Source organism: Capra hircus, chromosome 14 (assembly GCF_001704415.2).
Source record: "Capra hircus breed San Clemente chromosome 14, ASM170441v1, whole genome shotgun sequence".
In the NCBI taxonomy this organism is placed as follows: Eukaryota; Metazoa; Chordata; class Mammalia; order Artiodactyla; family Bovidae; genus Capra; species Capra hircus.
The window spans coordinates 61,366,046-61,384,808 of NC_030821.1; the positions used below are offsets into that span (position 1 = coordinate 61,366,046).

The 18,763-nt window shown below is 38.3% G+C and overlaps 1 protein-coding gene across 1 annotated transcript in view; it reads right to left on the minus strand.

Moving 5' to 3' along the window:
* SNTG1 (syntrophin gamma 1) overlaps window positions 1–18,763 on the minus strand; it is a 252,627-nt gene that overhangs the window by 18,107 nt on the left and 215,757 nt on the right. Inside the window, exons 13-17 of the mRNA XM_018058524.1 lie at window positions 14,359–14,475; window positions 12,839–12,910; window positions 9,647–9,799; window positions 3,534–3,626; window positions 214–324 (exon numbers count right to left, since the gene is read on the minus strand). Of these exons, the coding sequence (XP_017914013.1) occupies window positions 214–324; window positions 3,534–3,626; window positions 9,647–9,799; window positions 12,839–12,910; window positions 14,359–14,475 (546 nt within the window). The remainder of the gene's footprint in view (window positions 1–213; window positions 325–3,533; window positions 3,627–9,646; window positions 9,800–12,838; window positions 12,911–14,358; window positions 14,476–18,763) is intronic.

Here is an 18,763-nt window from a genome sequence, read left to right on the forward strand (position 1 = left end):
ACGTTGTATGTAATTTATTCTCAAGTACCCATTTCAGTGAAAATCTGTCATTAAAATCTTAAAGTGAATCTATTTTTTTGGTCATGAGAGCTACTCCAAGGTAAACAAAAAACATGTGTTTTTGCACTAATGGGTCTCCTAAATTTTCTCCCCTCTGTTTCTTAATGGCATGAATGCAGTTGGAGGTGGTTTGTGTGATGAATTTGGGTTTACCTTTGCTTCAATCTGTTTAGTATCTGGATTCTGAAACAAAAATTTGATTTTGCTCTTGCCGTCATCGGAGGAACCTTTCAGCTGAGAAAACTTATACCTCCAAAGTACCGCCTAACAAGAAAAGAAAAAATAGGTGAGTCAGTGCAGCTCATCTCTGTATTCAAATGGAGAGATTGCTCTTTTAACTGGTAAAAGTAACCATACTAAGTTAGTCCTATATATCCCAGCATTAAAAAGTAAACTAAAATATGCTTATCAAAGGCTATAATTTAGTAATCAGTATATCCTTTAATTCCCCAAAGCAACATTAATTTCCATGAAATAATCATTTAAATATATATGTGAATAAATTAATTTGAATATCTCATTTTACATAACCATGAAATAAAAGCCATGCCAGGGAATCAGCAAAAACACCTATCATCCATTTCTTCGTTTTTCTTCCATAGTAGCAACAAGGTGATTTTCAACTGATTACTCCACAGAACTTCCTCTTGAAGCACAAGCTAACAGTCAGACCCATATCTTTGTCAAGATTAAAAAAGGACACCCGAGTGAGTGACTACAAGGAAGCATCTTAGAAACATCATTCATCTGGCAGTGGTGAGAGAGGGGACAAAGAGGCAGGGAACTCTCCCAGACCACTGAAGGCCCCCAGTTCCAGACCTGTCCTATTCATGAAACTGTTCCAGACCTGTTCATGAGACTGCAGGTGTCTTGAGAGGAGGGAAGGTATCCTTTTCTCTGTACCTTGTGTTTCTCAACTGTCAAAGCACAGAGTCGATGCATAAAAAGAGTGTGTAATAAACCCAAGGAGAAGGCAGGCCTGGCCGATGCTGCAGGAATCCGAATGAGAAGGACTGCCTGCACTGGTCAGGGTGCACCCTCCAGGTTTTTTTTTTTTTTTTTTTTTAGGGGGAGTTGTTGAGGAAGAGGCCCCGGGCACAGGACGCAATTTAGGTTCCTTTTGATAATGGAGAGAGGAATGCAGGGGAGTCAGAACGAGATGGACAACAAGCAGTAGGGTGGACCCACGGTGCTCAAGGGCTCAGGATGCATCCTGAGGAAGCCAGCTGTGTATCTGAGCTAGAGTCAACAGAACAGAAACTCACCAGCATCGGGCCAGGGGCCAAGATTTGATGAAACTTCCTGATCAAACATTTTAATTTATTTTCCTATAATGTCTGTATGTATCAGTATTTCCATCAAATAAATGGAACCTTTACAGAGGTTTAAACAGATGATCACTTTGACAATTTATTTGGACTCTTAAAAGAAAAGGAGAAAAAACAAACAAACAGAAAAAGTCTTTCTAAACTGTAGGCCTTGTGGGTTGTTTTGCAATAGCTTAAAGTCATGGAACTCTTCACTATGATCTTGTGTGGCCATGCATGTCATGGCTCATAGCTTCTCTGAGTTCCGCAAATCCCCACATCATGACAAGGGGCACTGATTACAGAGTACTTACTATAATCGTATCTATGTAAATTTTAGAATAATCACGATACACATGGAAAAACAGGCTCTTGCTCATGTTTCTACCTGCTGCCGGATGTGGTGTGCTCTTATTCATAACTTACTAATCTTATACTGAGTAACTTCACATGCCATCTGCATAATAAAGACTGGCAGAAAATTTTGGTTTTGCTGGTATAAATTTCTTGGATCCTTGGGGGTTTGTTTTTATGTTGTTTATTGTTGGTTGTTGCTTTTTTTCTGGCAACGTGATGAAATTCAGCCACATTTATGACTCATATCAGCAATTCTCTGTAGAAATCAGCCCTTTGCCAGTGATTTCTTTGTGGCATATGCATACAACTTTGCCAGCTTAATGGAGAGCAACAGCTCTGGGGAGAACAGGAAATGAGTTTACTGAGATGGCTACATCTAAGTCAATATAGCTGACAATGTAATAAGCCACCACTGCTTTATTCTCCTCCAGGTTGTCTGAAGGCTGCTCCACTGACAGAGACTAAGCACTTTATTAAATATCCGCTAAATTAACACAGGAGCCCTAAGACATTTTATTTTTGAGGCAGTGCTATTCTTCAATTTGACTAATTTGATTTCTAAGCTTAGCTATGAACTTTATTACTACAAGTCAATCATTTTCATTTTTTCCCCTAAGTATGATTTAAAAATCACATCAAAAATTGCATTCTTTGCAATTCAAAGAAATCTTTATCCTAGAAATTGACTCAAATGTAAAGGCGTTCATGAAATTAGCAACATATAACAAGTTACCTTGGGATGAGTGGTCTTTCTGTGCTGAATTGAACTGATTTAATGCTTCCAGGCTGCCTTGAACTCCCTTTGCTGAGAACCGGTGAGCCTCCATCCTATAATTCTAACATACTACCTGTGCTGTGTGCCTAGTCACTCAGTCATCCAACTCCTTGCCTTCCCACAGACTGTAGCCACCAGGCTCCTCTGTCTATGCTATTTCTCCAGGCAAGAATACTGGAGTGGGTTGCCATGCCCTCCTCCAAGGGATCTTCCCAACCCAGGAATCGAACCCAGGTCTCCTGCATTGCAGGTGGATTCTTTACCATCTGAGCCACCAGAGAAGCCCACACTACCTATAAAACTAAAAAAAAAAAAAAGTTTCCCCATTTTTGATATTGGAAATGTGGACTCAGAAAAATAGTAAAAGAATACTTTGTTTAAAAAAATTGTTCTGAAAGAAGAAAATTTCCCTTCACTGTGAGGTCATACGTTTAGTAAAAGAGAATATTTGTATGTGTTGTGCTTAGTCACTCAGTCGTGCCTGACTCTTTGCGACCCTATGGTCTGTAGCCTGCCAGGCTCCTCTGTCCATAGGGAATCTCCAGGCAAGGATACCGGAGTGGGTTTCCATGCCCTTCTCCAGGGGAATCGTCCCAACCCAGGGATTGAACTCAGGTCTCCCATATTGCAGGTGGATTCTTTACCATCTGAGCCTCCAAGGGAAGCCCATCCATGTATAATACATGGATATATATGTGTATATGGGGCTTCCCTGATGGCTCAGACAGTAAAGAATCTGCCTGCAATGCAGGAGACTCAGGTTCAGTCCCTTGGGAAGATCCCCTTGGAGAAGGGAATGGCTACCCACTCCAGTATAAACACTTTATATAGTTGTAATGTTTTGTGGCTAAACATTTGTTTTATTAAAATCCAAACTTCAATTTTTCTCTAAGCAGATCCAGGCATAATTTATCTCCTATTAATAAAGTTTGACACCTGATCACCAGGCAGCCTGCTGACAGTAGCTGGAAGCAGTTTCAGTTGCTCTCAGCATATGACGCCTGCCTCATGTTCGAGCTGACGGGGTACCCTACCTTGGTCGCAGCGTCGAAGCAGATGAAGCCAGTGCTGAAGTCAATCGTGAGCCCCATCAGGTGACCCTCCAGCACACATGCATATGTCTTGCACTGGACAGAACAGAGAACTGTTACTTTCACGGGACTGACCCAACATCAGGGTGAAGCGCCCACATTCACCAGACCGTCATACTGCCTGTGACAAGTTCCTTATATGATTAATAACACAACAGCAGACTTTACTTCAGCAACAGCTGTAGAAGAAAGCCAGTCTGACTGACATCCTGATGTTAACAGAGCACGAGCTGAACGGTTTTGGATCTGCCTGGGGGATGCGGGGTTCCGTTTCCCATCCTACTCCAGGTGACCTTGTCTTGACCTTGTGCCACTTTGATGCCCTTCACTCTCTTGGCAATAAAACTATACATATGTTTTTGGGTGTAGGCAAGATGGTATTAAATCATTATATTCTGTAGCTAAGTATTACTGCATTTTTATTAAACTAAAAGTGAGTTATTTGAAAGTTATTGTCATTTTATCAATATTATTAGAGAGAGCTCTCAGGCACACAAACATATTTACTAACCAGGTCAAGAACACTACGACCTTAAGAATCTCTGTGTGTTCATCGATTGGTACAAGTTACGTCCTAAAGACATTTACCCTTGCCTATTATTTGTGTAAACTTATTGATTCTTCTAAATCAATAATTAACGATTGTTCACACTGAGATCAGACTAAATTATAATTTTAGTTACAAAAATATTTTGGGAAGACTAGTTAAATACAGATGCTGAGATACAAAGAATAACAGATAAGAAATCAAACTGGGGATTATATGAAATGATGCATGTTTATGTTATAGGCTGGTTTTACTTGCACTTAATTGCAAACTGGAGTGGGATATTCAAATCATGAAAAATACTTGTAATTAACAAACAAAGGGGAAAGAGAGAGGACGAAAGAGAGAGACCTTTACCAACCTTATATCCTATTTGTGTTTATAATACTGGATATGAAAGTATCGATACATTAAGTGAGCCTCATTCTGACCATTGTTTTGCTGAGTTACTAAGTTGTGTCCAACTCTTTTGTGACCCCATGGACTGCAGCACGCCAGACTCCTCTGTCCAACTATGCTACTGCTGCTAAGTCACTTCAGTCGTGTCCGACTCTGTGCGACCCCATAGATGGCAGCCCACCAGGCTCCCCCGTCCCTGGGATTCTCCAGGCAAGAACACTGGAGTGGGTTGCCATTTCCTTCTCCAATGCATGAAAGTGAAACGTGAAAGTGAAGTCGCTCAGTTGTGTCCAACCCTCAGCGACCCCATGGACTGCAGCCTTCCAGGCTCCTCCGTCCATGGGATTTTCCAGGCAAGAGTACTGGAGTGGGGTGCCATCGCCTTCTCTGCTGTCCAACTATAACAACGGCCAAATGTATCAAGTTGCCTCCACCAGACAGGTATATTGATGTGCTTAAGCCCAGTTTACATAGGAAAGTTATGACCATGTCAAATTATTCTTTTGAAGCTCAGTTTTTCAAAAAAGTAGATTAAAAAGTAAATTTAATGGGTCTTGTAAGTTGACTTGAGGGCTTCCTGGGTGGCTCAGTGGTAAAGAATCCATTTGCAATGCTGGAGACAGAGAAGACATGGGTTGGAGGTTGAATTTCTGGATGGGGAAGATCCCCTGGAGGAGGAAATGACAACTCACTCCAGTATTCTTTCCTGAAGAATCCCATGGACAAAGGAGCCTGGTGGGCTACAGTCTATGGGGTTAGAAAGAGTCAGAAATGACTCAAAGCACAGCAGGAGTTGATTTTGGGGTGTAATTTTATTTAGTACATGAGCACCTTCCATACTTGCATCCAACCATTGTCACTTTATTAAAACTACTATCAAATATAAGGAGCATCCAAGGTTGCCTGATTTCCTCTAAACTATACATGATTGTTTTCTGTTTTCAAATGACATTATTTAAAAAATACATGCCAAGTGAAAACACCTTCAATAGAGAGCATTAACAGTTATCTTGTTAAGAACACAATTGTGAATTAAATTACATTACTTCAATAATAATTATATTAAAACAGATGATATAAGTTGAAACCCCTAAAAGTTTTATTCTATGATTATAGTCTTAATAAACATGTAATGAACATACTTGTATGTTTGAATATGGAAATATTTGATTTATTGTTTAATTTCTGTTTATTTCATAATAAAATTGAATTACAGCTAGAAAAGTGCAAAAAATTATCATTCTTAGAAAAGTTAAATTTGCACTTAATTATATATCTCTCTCTCTCTATATATATATATCAGTTCAGTCGCTCAGTCGTGTCTGACTCTTTGCGACCTCATGAATTGCAGCACACCAGGCCTCCCTGCCCATCACCAACTCCCAGAGTTCACTCAAACTCACGTCCATCAAGTCAGTGATGCCATCCAGCCATCTCATCCTTGGTCGTCCCCTTCTCCTCCTGCCCCCAATCCCTCCCAGCATCAGAGTCTTTTCCAATGAGTCAATTCTTCGCATGAGGTGGCCAAAGTACTGGAGTTTCAGCTTTAGCATCATTCCTTCCAAAGAAATCCCAGGGCTGATCTCCTTCAGAATGGACTGGTTGGATCTCCTTGCAGTCCAAGGGACTCTCAAGAGTCTTTTCCAACACCACAGTTCAAAAGCATCAATTCTTCGGCGCTCAGCCTTCTTCAAAGTCCAACTCTCACATCCATGCATGACTACTGGAAAAACCATAGCCTTGACTAGACAGGCCTTTGTTGGCAAAGTAATGTCTCTGCTTTTGAATATGCTATCTAGGTTGGTCATAACTTTTCTTCCAAAAAGTAAACATCTTTTAATTTCATGGCTGCAATCACCATCTGCAGTATATATATTTATATATTGTAAATATATAATCATGTAAATTATATATTATATGAAAGTGAAAAAAGTGAAAGTGTGAGTTGCTCAGTCATTTTGGACTCTTCGTGACCCCATGGACTGTAGGGTCCTCTGTCCATGGTATTTTCCAGGCAAGAATACAACAGTGGGTTGCCATCCCCTTCTCCAGGGACTATATGTTTGTTATATATTATGTATGATTATTATATGTAATATAATTATGATATATAATGATTATATATTAATTTGCAGAATTTTATATATTATTACATAACATTTGAAGATACATCAAAAATAAAATTATTTTTCATATGCCCTTTTGGATGACAGCTAAATGTCTGTAGTGGATAAAAAACACAATGAAAGTCTGAAATAAATAACTAAATAAATAAATAAATAAGAGAAATCAATTTTTGAATGTTATACACTTCACTGAAAGCCTTATTTTAAAAAGGCTGTATTATTTTAGATTGAATTAGTGTAAAGTAAACAATAATTATCCATGCCTTTCCATCTTATTCACTTACTCTGGGGAAATGTTTCAAAAATTGTACAAATAAAGGTACTAAAAATAACAGTAAATTAACTAGGCTTAATTGTGGTACTTTGAATACTAGGGAAATGTAAGTTATAATTCATATAAATTGTCATATTTTGATTAATATAAAATGTTAATTTTTGATGTTCATTACATTTTCTACTGTCACCCTGGGAAGTATGGTTAAATTTTAAGATGCTAATTTAAACGACAATTAGGATGTTTAGAAATATCTCCAACAGTTAATTATCTATTAAATAAATATATAGATATTTGCATTAATACTAAGTACATTAGTGATCAGAAAATATTTAAATAGATAAAGGAATAGATTAGAAGGTAGAAAGTGTTAAAATGCAGTCGTCTTAATGAAAACTGATTTCAAAATAAAAATAATTTATTAATTCTTAGTAATTCATCAACTCACTGGACATGAGTTTGAATAAGCTCCAGGAGACGTGAAGGCCAGGGTAGCCTGGTGTGCTGCAGTCCGGGGGATCACAAAGGATCAGACACGACTGAGCGACTGAACAACAACAAAACACCTGTTTCACAATGAGACTTGTCTCCTCTTATTTCATTTAATTATCAACTTTAGTTGAAGTGGAAATACTAGGAAATATGAGTAAAACACATAAACTTCTTCATGTACATATTTTTACATGCTTGAATTTTGAAAATAACAGATGCACAGTGACCAGTCATTGGTTATTTCTGGTGGAGCACACAAGGGGAAGTTATAAAATGCGCAAAACAACAAAAAGCTAAAAAGACATTAACTATTTTACTTTCACTTATATATGCATCTTAAATTCCTATTGTGAATATGTAAGGTGCCAGTCAAAAAAATGCATTGCTCAGGACGTCAGCTTATAGACTATGAGGTCCAGAGTTTTAAAAAAGAGTAAAATAGAATGAAACAACACAATTTTATCTCTATCTCATTTCTAAACATTAGAGACTTGAAAATCTTAAATTGAAACCAGCAAGTAGAAATTGCTGTGTATTTGTTTCCAAGTGAAGTGTAATATTCCAGCGAAATGATAATAAGGAAAACCTAAAACTATCAAAATAAGTTAAAAAAAGTCAACTCCTATACAGCTTCATAAAATGCTTTAAAATAGTCTTAGGGGTTGACACTTACAATATTAATAAAATAATATTTAAGATATTTCTCATCTTTCCACTTTTGATATGAAAAATCTATTTACTAAATTGAGGTTCTATCCAAGTAGATTATTGAAACAACATGTCTTAGTTACTTTAACATTTTTAGATACATGCATATCAGCAAAATATTAGAAAATGTTAATTGAGCAATGAAAAAATGATAAATGAGTCTTCTCCTTGTCTCTTCCCCGATTGTCATGTCACATTGTTGTGACCTGATGGATTGAATACAAAAATTTGTAGTCAGAAAAAAATTAATACATGTCACAAATCAGTTCAATGTAATTGGAAAAGTATGCATCCAGGTCCACTGTTACAGGCAACTATCCAGATAATAACGATGTGTTGTTGCCATCAGACATTTCACATATAAGAAATAAAGTTTAATAAACACCTGCTGATTACTTGTGAGTACAAAACGCACTGACTTCAGTCAGTAGAGAAATAAAATACTCCCAGAAACCTACAACTCAGTGTGAGAAAAACAAATACAGATCACTCCAACTCATGCAGAGTGTGGACAGACCTAAGGAAAAAGACAAAAGAGATACTGCATTCTGGAGGGGGTTGGGGGCAAGCTTGAATAGGACCGATGAGGAGGAACAGTGGTGGGCACATGGCAGGGCAGACTGGGAGTCAGGAAAATTGTCCTCCCTGGTGTGACCTCTGAGAAGACTTCAAATTCATCTGTGTGGTTTTGGAGGGTAGTGATGAATACAAGGCTTTCCAGCAAGAAAGAGACTTGTGAGTGAATAAACTCATTCCGGCTGGAAATTAAGTGGTTGTGATTGGAGACCAGGAAATGGCTTTGTAAACAATTAATTAAAGTAAGAACATTTCTGTTTTAGATGTCATGTATGGATGTCAGAGTTTGGCCATAAAGAAGGCTGAGTGCCAAAGAATTGATGCTTTTAAACTGAGGTGTTGGAGAAGATGCTTCAGAGTCCCTTGGACTGCAAGGAGATCCAGTCTATCCTAAAGGAGATCAGTCCTGAGTGTTCATTGGAAGGACTGACGCTGAACCTGAAGCTCCAATACTTTGGGCACCTAATGTGAAGAGCCAACTCATTAGAAAAGATCCTGATGCTGGGAAAGATTGCAGGCAGGAGGAGAAGGGGATGACAGAGGATGAGATGGACGGATGGCATCACCAACTCAGCGACGTGAGTTTGAGCAAGCTCCGGGAGATGGTGATGGACAGGGAAGCCTGGCGTGCTGCAGTCCATAGGGTTGCAAAGAGTCGGACACAACTCACTGACTGAACAACAACAGCAAGATTCTAATTAAATTTAGAAATGTGTTTTTGGTGGGTGGTAGGAAATAGGCTAGAAAGATCAAATTATAGAAAAATTAAAATGCTCTCAGAGTCGTGATGCACCTCATTTAAACAATGGCCAATGACTGAACATTTGAGCCTCACAGAACTGGATTTTCATGTTCACTTGAATTTATATCAGAACTCTAGGGAGGGGTCATGCATCCTGGGGGTCACAGGTCCTCAGCTTTCACAGACCCTCACCTGTATCCGCTCCACCTCCAGGAAGGTTGCTGTTTGGAAGGCTCGTTCCCACTGGGCAAGGTCAGAGTCGAGCTCCACTGAGAAGTACAGGTCCTCCCCAGACTCGGACTGCACAGTGAAGCAGTGTCTCCGCCGGTCCAGCAGGTCACTGTCCTGATGGAAACTTGGAGTTATGCAGACTGGCACATACTTGAGCTACTGACCCAGTCACCCCTGGGTCAGTGTTGACCACTGTGTAGTGGAGACGCTGTAGTAACAAGGATTCTACCCTCTGAAATCACTAATTCTTCATTACAATGGTCACAGAGGACAATTTCCAGTCCTCAAAGTCCATAACTGACACATTTCCTTTCTGAACTGACACTGAAGAATTTCTGGCTTCAACTCTTCCTAGCAAGAGTAGTTATCAAAGAATTGACTGCATGAGATTCCATTTCTCACTGGACAGGTGGATAATACACAATGCTCCTTTTTCCTTCCAGAGCTGTGAAGATGATGAGATTAAGTAATACTTATTAATGTAATTTGTAAGTTTTAAGGCGATTATAAGCATGGTATCTTTTACTGAGTTGATTTCTATAATCCTTAAACTATCATGGGAATATTCTACCAGCTGAGACATGAAAAAACTGAGTCTAACATGTTTCAGAAATTTTACTGCTTTTTAAAAGCTACACATTTCCCTTACTTGCTGCCCTTACTTACATAACTGTAATTCATTAAGTCAAAAGGACTTTGACATGGCAATTTCTTGATCTTAGTAGAAGTTTTCAACTAATATGGTCACACATCTATATGTGCAGCAACTTCAGGGATGTTAAAAGGTGAAAAGAATGCAGCTAAGAACTGACAAAAAATTGTAGAAGAGAAAGTTGAAGAAATGACTCAGAATGTTATAAATTTGCTTTTGTACATCACAAAATGAAAAAAAAAAATTGTGTCCTTTTCAGCCAATATGACCAATGTGGGAAAATAGCATGCATTTTAAATGATATTAACTCAATAATTACAAAATTTTAATTCTTTTGTGCTTTGCAGAAATTCATCTAGAGTAGGTGAAAGTAATATACATGAATGCAAATATTTCCATTTTTATAGCTACAGGAGATGCCAAGATATTGAAATTACTTTTCTAATAAAATGTCACTGAATACCTACTGGAATAATTATTTTCAAAATTATCTATTCTTTAAATTATTATTCAAATATTCACTATCCGAAGGGGTGTGGGGAAGGGGGATATCATGACCCCGGCAGGCCCTCTGCCTTCCAACCTGCCCTCTGTCACAGCCTGGATAAGGATCCCCCTGTTGAAATCTAGCCACTCGGCCTGGCTTGCGCTCCTTCACTAGCTTAACGTCTCTTAGATTCAGCTGTTGACCAGAAACTTGGAGGAAATTCCTACTTAAAAAGAGTAGAGTTCCAGTAGAGACAAGTAGCCCTCACGGACAATGCTGCATACCTTCAAGGGGAGAAATGCTTTATACTTAAACTTTTAAAAAAGTATACAGCATATAAACAAAATGTGATTATCAAAAGAAGCTTTTTTATCTTTGATTTACATTCTTGATTTCTTATTTAGTATACTTGAATCAGTTTTCATTATTACTTTGATTGATATCAGCATTTCCCCCCCCAGGACATTGTCATGAAGCAAACAGAAGCTTTGCTACAATAAATTAGCATAACTAGCACTAGAAAAGCAAACAAACAAAGGACACATGAAAACAATAATGCTAATTTCTTATAATATTATTCAGGGTTGACTTTCAATACTGCCTATTGAGATTAATGGTTTTAATTAATAGCTATAAGATTCATCTTCAGATTTCTAATCTAATATTCTGCTTCAGAGGATAATTACATCATACTAAAAAGAATCATCAAGTCCATGCTTTGAAATCCAAAGAATATATGGTTTTTAGGACAAATATCCATCCAGCAGGGAGAAGTGTACTACCTCTTCCTATAAATGTGGGCATTGAAGGGTCATAAACAGCCAGAATCATGGCTAGTTATTTGTCCCTGCCTTTAGGAAATAATCCAAAGTCCTCCCTTTAAATAGTTCCTAAAAAGAATAAAATTCCTACTCTCAGCTTTTAATACTTGGTATGTGAAGATTGTTCTTCAGTCTCCTAATATACCTTTTTAGAAAATAGAATCTTTTGCAGAAGTAGTAAAAATAAAAATAGTTTATAAGATATAGCCAGATGAAAATAACCTGTTAAGGTCCTGGCTGAAAAAACCCTGCCCCCCTCAACAACAGGGCTTCCTGGCTGGCTCAGTGGTAAAGAATCCACCTGCCAATGAAGGAGAGGGGGGTTCAATCTCTGGGTCTGGAAGATCCCCTGGAGAAGGAAATGGCAACCCACTCCAGTATTCTTGCCTGGAGAATCCCATGGACAGAGGAGTCTGGTGGGCTACAGTCCATGGGGTCGCAAAAAGTCCAACACAACTGAGCACACACACACATTCTTTAAAGTGTGCAAAGGAGAAGTAACACAAAGCAGACAGTACTCAGAGTGTGTGGCTGAGTTTCTTTAAGAAATACTATCAACTGCAAAAGTTGACATCATTCTAAAGAAACAACTAGCAAAATGGATACAAAAGCTATCTGGAATTTTACTGAATTCTCAGTGACTTCCTATTGCAACAATCCTGTGTACAGCACAGAAGTGTGACTGGTTTATGATAGCTGAATATGCAGCTCTACACTCCGAGAAACAATGTAACTGTGAGACTTAAATATATTACATATGTGTGTGTGTGTGTGTGTGTACACACACACATCTTTCTTTGCATATACCTTTTTACTTTCTACATTCTCTAATTCCAGGTCTTATTCAGATCTTTCTCTTCTGCATTTTACACAGCAAATACAACTCTGGTAATAACCGAAGCTTAAAGTCAGACTCTCCAGTTGACCTTCTACTTCATCCTCCAAGGACCCAACAAACTTCCCCTTGTGTCCCTCTCCCACGGAGGGACCTTGGAATCTGCTTAAGACTTATCTAAGTCGATGTGCATTTCTCACAACTCTATCTTTTCTCTTATGTATTTTTCTTTTCCATGTCTTCACCTCGTATTTTCCTTCATATCCAGGCATTGTTTATTTTCATAAACTGCCTGTGAACCCAGGACCCCAACTGGCCAAGCAAAGCCTTTACAATCAACACCACTTTTTGGTCCTACCTTCAGGATCTTACACATGATCTCGTAAACTGAAAAAGTTTTCTCTGCTCGGGTCCAGTCCCACGTGGTCACCTTGAAAAGATGAGAAACGAGCTCATCGTGTGTTTTAGAAAGATGGCCACTGCTTATTAATACCGGCGGTGCGCCCATGAAGTTCTCACACGCAGGCAAGGCAGCCTGAGCTGTGAGGTCTTCCTCATGCTGTGTTTCTGCCTCTGCTCCCCCTAGTTTCACACTGTGTCTCTTCCTCTTTGAGCAGGCATTTCATATTATAAGCAACAACTTCCCATTGCTCGGTGTCTGGACATATTTTAAGTAGTGTGTACGTTGCTGCTGCTAAGTCGCGTCAGTCGTGTCTGACTCTCTGTGACCCCATAGACGGCAGTCCACTAGGTTCCTCTGTCCCTGGGATTTTCCAGGCAAGAACACTGGAGTGGGTTGCCATTTCCTTCTCCAATGCATGAAAGTGAAAAGTAAAAGTGAAGTTGCTCAGTCGTGTCCGACCCTCAGCGACCCCATACACTGCAGCCTTCCAGGCTCCTCGGTCCATGGGATTTTCCAGGCAAGAGTACTGGAGTGGGGTGCCTTATCTCTACATAAATTAAAAGTGTTGTTTTGAGGGGAGTTAATTATTTTAATATGGGAAATGTAGCCAATATTTTGTAGTTACTGTAAATGAAAAATACTGTGTCCATATTTCACTATGTAATAGTCTGTTCTCTGTTTACCACTTTCTACACACAAAGAATACTGGACATCGTGTCAACGCTGGCTTTGCATTTAAGAAAGACATATTTACATCAAGAAGTTTTTCTAAGTTCTTAACACTGTGAAGCACTAAACAGCATGTTGAAGCTGTTTCACTTGTTTATGCGTTGAACATGTATTTGTCTGTCCAGTCCTAAGAAATTGTTCAGAGTAGGGCCAGTGTAAAGGTGTAAGCATTTATGATTTTCTCTCTGTCTTCTAGGTGATTTGAACTTTATGTGTACATAGATACTAAACATTACAACAAGTCTACCCTGATAATTCCAAGATCCTATGTAGTTATTAGACCTGTAAGCAAGTAGTCTGGCATTTAATATTTATAGTTGATAAATATTTATTGAAATTCTATGGTTGTGTAAGGTACATGTTTCCAAAAGCTAGACCTTAGGTGCAACAAGGCATCATCCAAATTTAATTTGAAGGCTGATGATTAAATATGGGATATTACAAGTTATCGAAAGCACTACTGATTTATTTGACTTAGACCTGTCAAATAATAAACATATTGAGCCTGGCAGAAATGCCAAAATAGAAATGCATCCTAGGTCTCTCAAGGGCTATAAAGTCAGTGTTTAATGCCAGAATATATATCTTTGGCAAGAAATCTTCAGAAACATTTGGACTATTTTGCATTTTTTCCTGTACCTTATTTTCAAAATATATCACTAATATGCTCTCTGTCATTGTAAAGTTGATGTCACTATGCTGTGATAACATGGGAAAAATAAGGGATGTTGAACAGAAACACTTACTGGAGGTGCCAGAAACTTGTAGAGGCAGGAGCCCCTCAGGGCCAGAAAGGTGGGTGAGTACACACGGTCCTGAAGTGGGTCTTGCTCCCGTGTTTCACACCAGCCCATGTAGACAATCTGCAAGGAAGTGGAATACAACTATCTGTCAACAGAGTCTCATTTCTGGGGGCTTATGTGTATAAAGCACCACAAGATGCTTTCATTCTCTTATGAAAGTGTCAGATTAACTGCTGCAAAAAGTACATTAATCACATTTACCTTCAATAAATGAGTGTGAACCAGTCATCAGATTTTATATGTCTCCATCAATGTTTATAAACAATAACCTCCAAGGAACCAATGATTAGGTTGATAACTGATTTCTCAAGAGAAAGAATGAAAGCCAGAATATCATGGAACATAAACATCAGGGTATAAAATGAGGACAACAATCAGCCTAGAATTCCATACATGGCAAAATTATCTTTTATTCATGATTTAATAAGGCTAACCTAAATTTGGGATGACTTTATGTATCTATTTTTACATTGATGGGTTAAGTCTGAAAATTACAGCACCTGTGCACTGCTTTATTTATATATTCAGAGAACTATCTTAACCTATAGTGTATCACGAGTCTAACTTTGTCTAACTCTATGGGGACAAAAAAAATACCTTTCTATTTACAAGTAAGTTGTCCTTAATCTGAGAAATAGTGCAGGGAGATGAATGTAGTTAAGTTTTGCTTTTCCATAGCTCAGAATCACATATAAAATCATTCGGAAGTAGACTGTACATATGTAATGTGCTGTTTGTTGCCTTAACAGCCATTAGGTTGAGACTCTTTTGCTTTAGAAAGTGTGTATGTTTTATTTTATAGTGACAATATATTACATTTAGCTTTGCATATTTGCAGGCTCTGTGCTGGTGGATTCAACCAAGTGTGGACTGTAAACATAGGGCAACACTTCACAGTTGTGTGAATTCACAAATGCAGAACCCACAGATGTGGAGAGCGGACTGTGAGACTTGAGAATCCGCAGACTTTGGTTCTGGAGACAGTCCTCTGAAGGAACCAAGGGATGGGAATAAGATCTGGATAATAAAAATAGCCGTTAGACAGGAAGGGGCAAAAGTGATAAACAGACTTGCACTGGACCCTGTTTGCAATATAAAGACAACTTTGTGGGTATTAGAGACTATTAACACTAGACCCAGTAGACATAGTCTACTCTACTTTGCTATCATATTGTAGAAAAAGAGTGGATTTTTATTTCTTTTAAATCAAGTTCAATCATCAAACAAACAAATGCAATGCTGAGCAGACTATTTAAAACATATGCTAAGATCTTTTATGACAAATATGTGAAACATACTAGATAATGAAATAGAAAAGCACAGAAATGGTATTTTAAAACTTTGGGGAAATTTTACCTGCTTTAAAATGTGATTTAAACCCTTTCCTTGTTTTCATTTCTTTGTTAATTTAATCATTACTATATAAATTTGCACACTGATCCTTAATTTTGTTCCCTTTTGCTATTTTAACTTTTATTTGCAGGGGTTCATTCTCCAGTCTTTGAATGAAATTAAGAAAACAATCTCATTCATAATAGCTACAGAGAATATAAAATACTTAGGAATTAACCAAAGAGGTGGAATATTTGTACACTGAAAACTGCAAAATTTTAATGAAAGGAATTATGGATACAGATAAATAGTAAGACATCTGCATCCATGGATTGGAATAATTAATATTTTAAGAGATCTGTAACATCCAAAGTGGCCGCCATTGCAGTGAATCCCAACCAAAATCCCTGTGGTTTCTTGAGGAAATCATCCTAAAGTCCACAGGAAATCATCCTTAAGTCCTCAGAAGACCCTGAATAGCCATATCAATGTTGAAAAAGAAGAACAAAGCTAGAGGCACTGCATGTTCTTATTTCAAATATATTGCAAAATAACAGTCATCAAAAGAATAAGATACCAGAAGAAAAACAGATGTAAACCAACGGGACAGGATAGAACATCCAGAAATAAACCCATGCATACATGGTCTCTGAATCTTTGAGAGAAATGGGGAATGGCTAATCTCTTCAATAAATGGTATTAGGAGAACTTAATATCAACCTGCAAAAGAATGAAATGGGACCTTTATGTCACACTGTATACAAAAATCAATTCAAAATCAATTAGACTTAAATGTAAGACCTGAAACAATTGCAGTTTTAAAACTTGCGCATTTCTGTGTAAAATCTCCCAGAGTGGCTGTAGCTAAGAAGACAGGAAATGTCACATTTTGGTGAAGGGAGAGGACTAGAAATGTAGAAGCCCATATACCGCTGGCGAGGCTTGGATCCTTCATGTCTAATAGAGACGCACCTCAGTGTGGACACCTGTGCCCCGTTGCACACATGCAAGTGTGTTCCTTATGGCATTATTCTCAGTCCCAACCACGTGCATGTGGCTTAAAACACTGATAAACCGTGTGCCCTCCAATGTATGTTGTAGACAAACACCGTAGCAAACTGTGATACCATAAAGGAAGAGGATACAGCAAGGAAAATTGTAGTCACACAGAACAATGTAAGTGAATGTCAAGGAACACAATGTGAACTGAAAGAAAGCAGGTACACAACTATATTTACACACATTATATACATATATGACCTTGATTCAGATAAACTACAGGAGTAGTTTGCAATGCATTCCTGGTTGGGGTACGAAGACCTATAGCAAAGCTAGACAGTCATTACCCAGTTGTCAGGACAGTAGTTACTTTAGACGGATGCAAACCCAGTATGAGTGGCAAGGACACACTGGGGAGACAGAATCTAAGTTGAGCACAACCCACTTTTCTTGACTTAGACTGTGATTACACAGGGCTTTAACTTTTGAATAATGAAGCTGTGCATCTATGTTTTACGAAATTTCTATACATGTACTATATTTTATGAAACCTCATTTTAAAAATAGTACATAATGTGTACTATTAATAAAAGTCTTATAACAAATCCATCTTAAAAATAATAGATTTTGTGAGTTTTACAAGCAGAAAGTCTTCCAACAAATATAGTTAAATTGCCCTATTATTCTGGGGCTGCTACAACGAGGTAAAACTTTATTTATTATGAATTATATCACCCTAATCAGATTTGCAGATCACCACCCTTATGGCACAAAGTGAAGAGGAACTAAAAAGCCTCTTGATGAAAGTGAAAGTGGAGAGTGAAAAAGTTGGTTTAAAGCTCAACATTCAGAAAACGAAGACCATGGCATCCGGTCCCATCACTTCATGGGAAACAGATGGGGAAACAGTGGAAACAGTGTCAGACTTTATTTTTTGGAGCTCCAAAATCACTGCAGATGGTGACTGCAGCCATGAAATTAAAAGACGCTTACTCCTTGGAAGAAAAGTTATGACCAACCTAGATAGCATATTCAAAAGCAGAGACATTACTTTGCCAGCTAAGATCCTTCTAGTCAAGGCTATGGTTTTTCCAGTAGTCATGTATGGATGTGAGAGTTGGACTGTGAAGAAGGCTGAGTGCTTAAGAATTGATGCTTTTGAACTGTGGTGTTGGAGAAGACTCTTGAGAGTCCCTTGGACTGCAAGGAGATCCAACCAGTTCATTCTGAAGGAGATCAGCCCTGGGTGTTCTTTGGAAGGAATGATGCTAAAGCTGAAACTCCAGTACTTTGGCCGCCTCATACAAAGAGTTGACTCATTGGAAAAGACTCTGATGCTGGGAGGAATTGGGGGCAGGAGGAGAAGGGGACAACAGAGGATGAGATGGCTGGATGGCATCATGGACTCGATGGACATGAGTCTGAGTGAACTCCAGGAGTTGGTGATGGACAGGGAGGCCTGGCGTGCTGTGATTCATGGGGTCGCAAAGAGTCGGACACGACTGAGTGAATGAACTGAACTGAACTGAATCAGTATATTATTGCTCAATTAAGTCAGAGTATTTCATTCTAATTCAATTTGATAAAACTTACAGTTTCCCTATGTTTATGATTTCTCTGCATTGATGAGAGAAAAGAGAATAAAGTGGTGTACACAATCAAGAGACTGAAATAACTGAGCTTCCTAAGACCATGTAATTTGGAGTTTACTGTCTCTTTCCACCTCTATAATTTACTAGAAGCCGAAATATTAAGAATGATGTACTGATATTTTTCAAGAATTATCATTAAATACAATTTTTTAAAATTTGAACTGATTATAGCTCTGAGGAATGAGCTGAAGATGTAACTAATAAAAATGGGATTATCGGATCTGAAAGGGATATTTCTTCATACTTGTTCTCCAGGCCAAAGATTGACCTTATTACTTTCTGTGCCAAGGGAAAGGGCTGTTCTCAGTTTGGCAGAAAGGTCAGAAAGCAGTTTCCGCTTCTCATCATTAACCTGATTCGTGGGA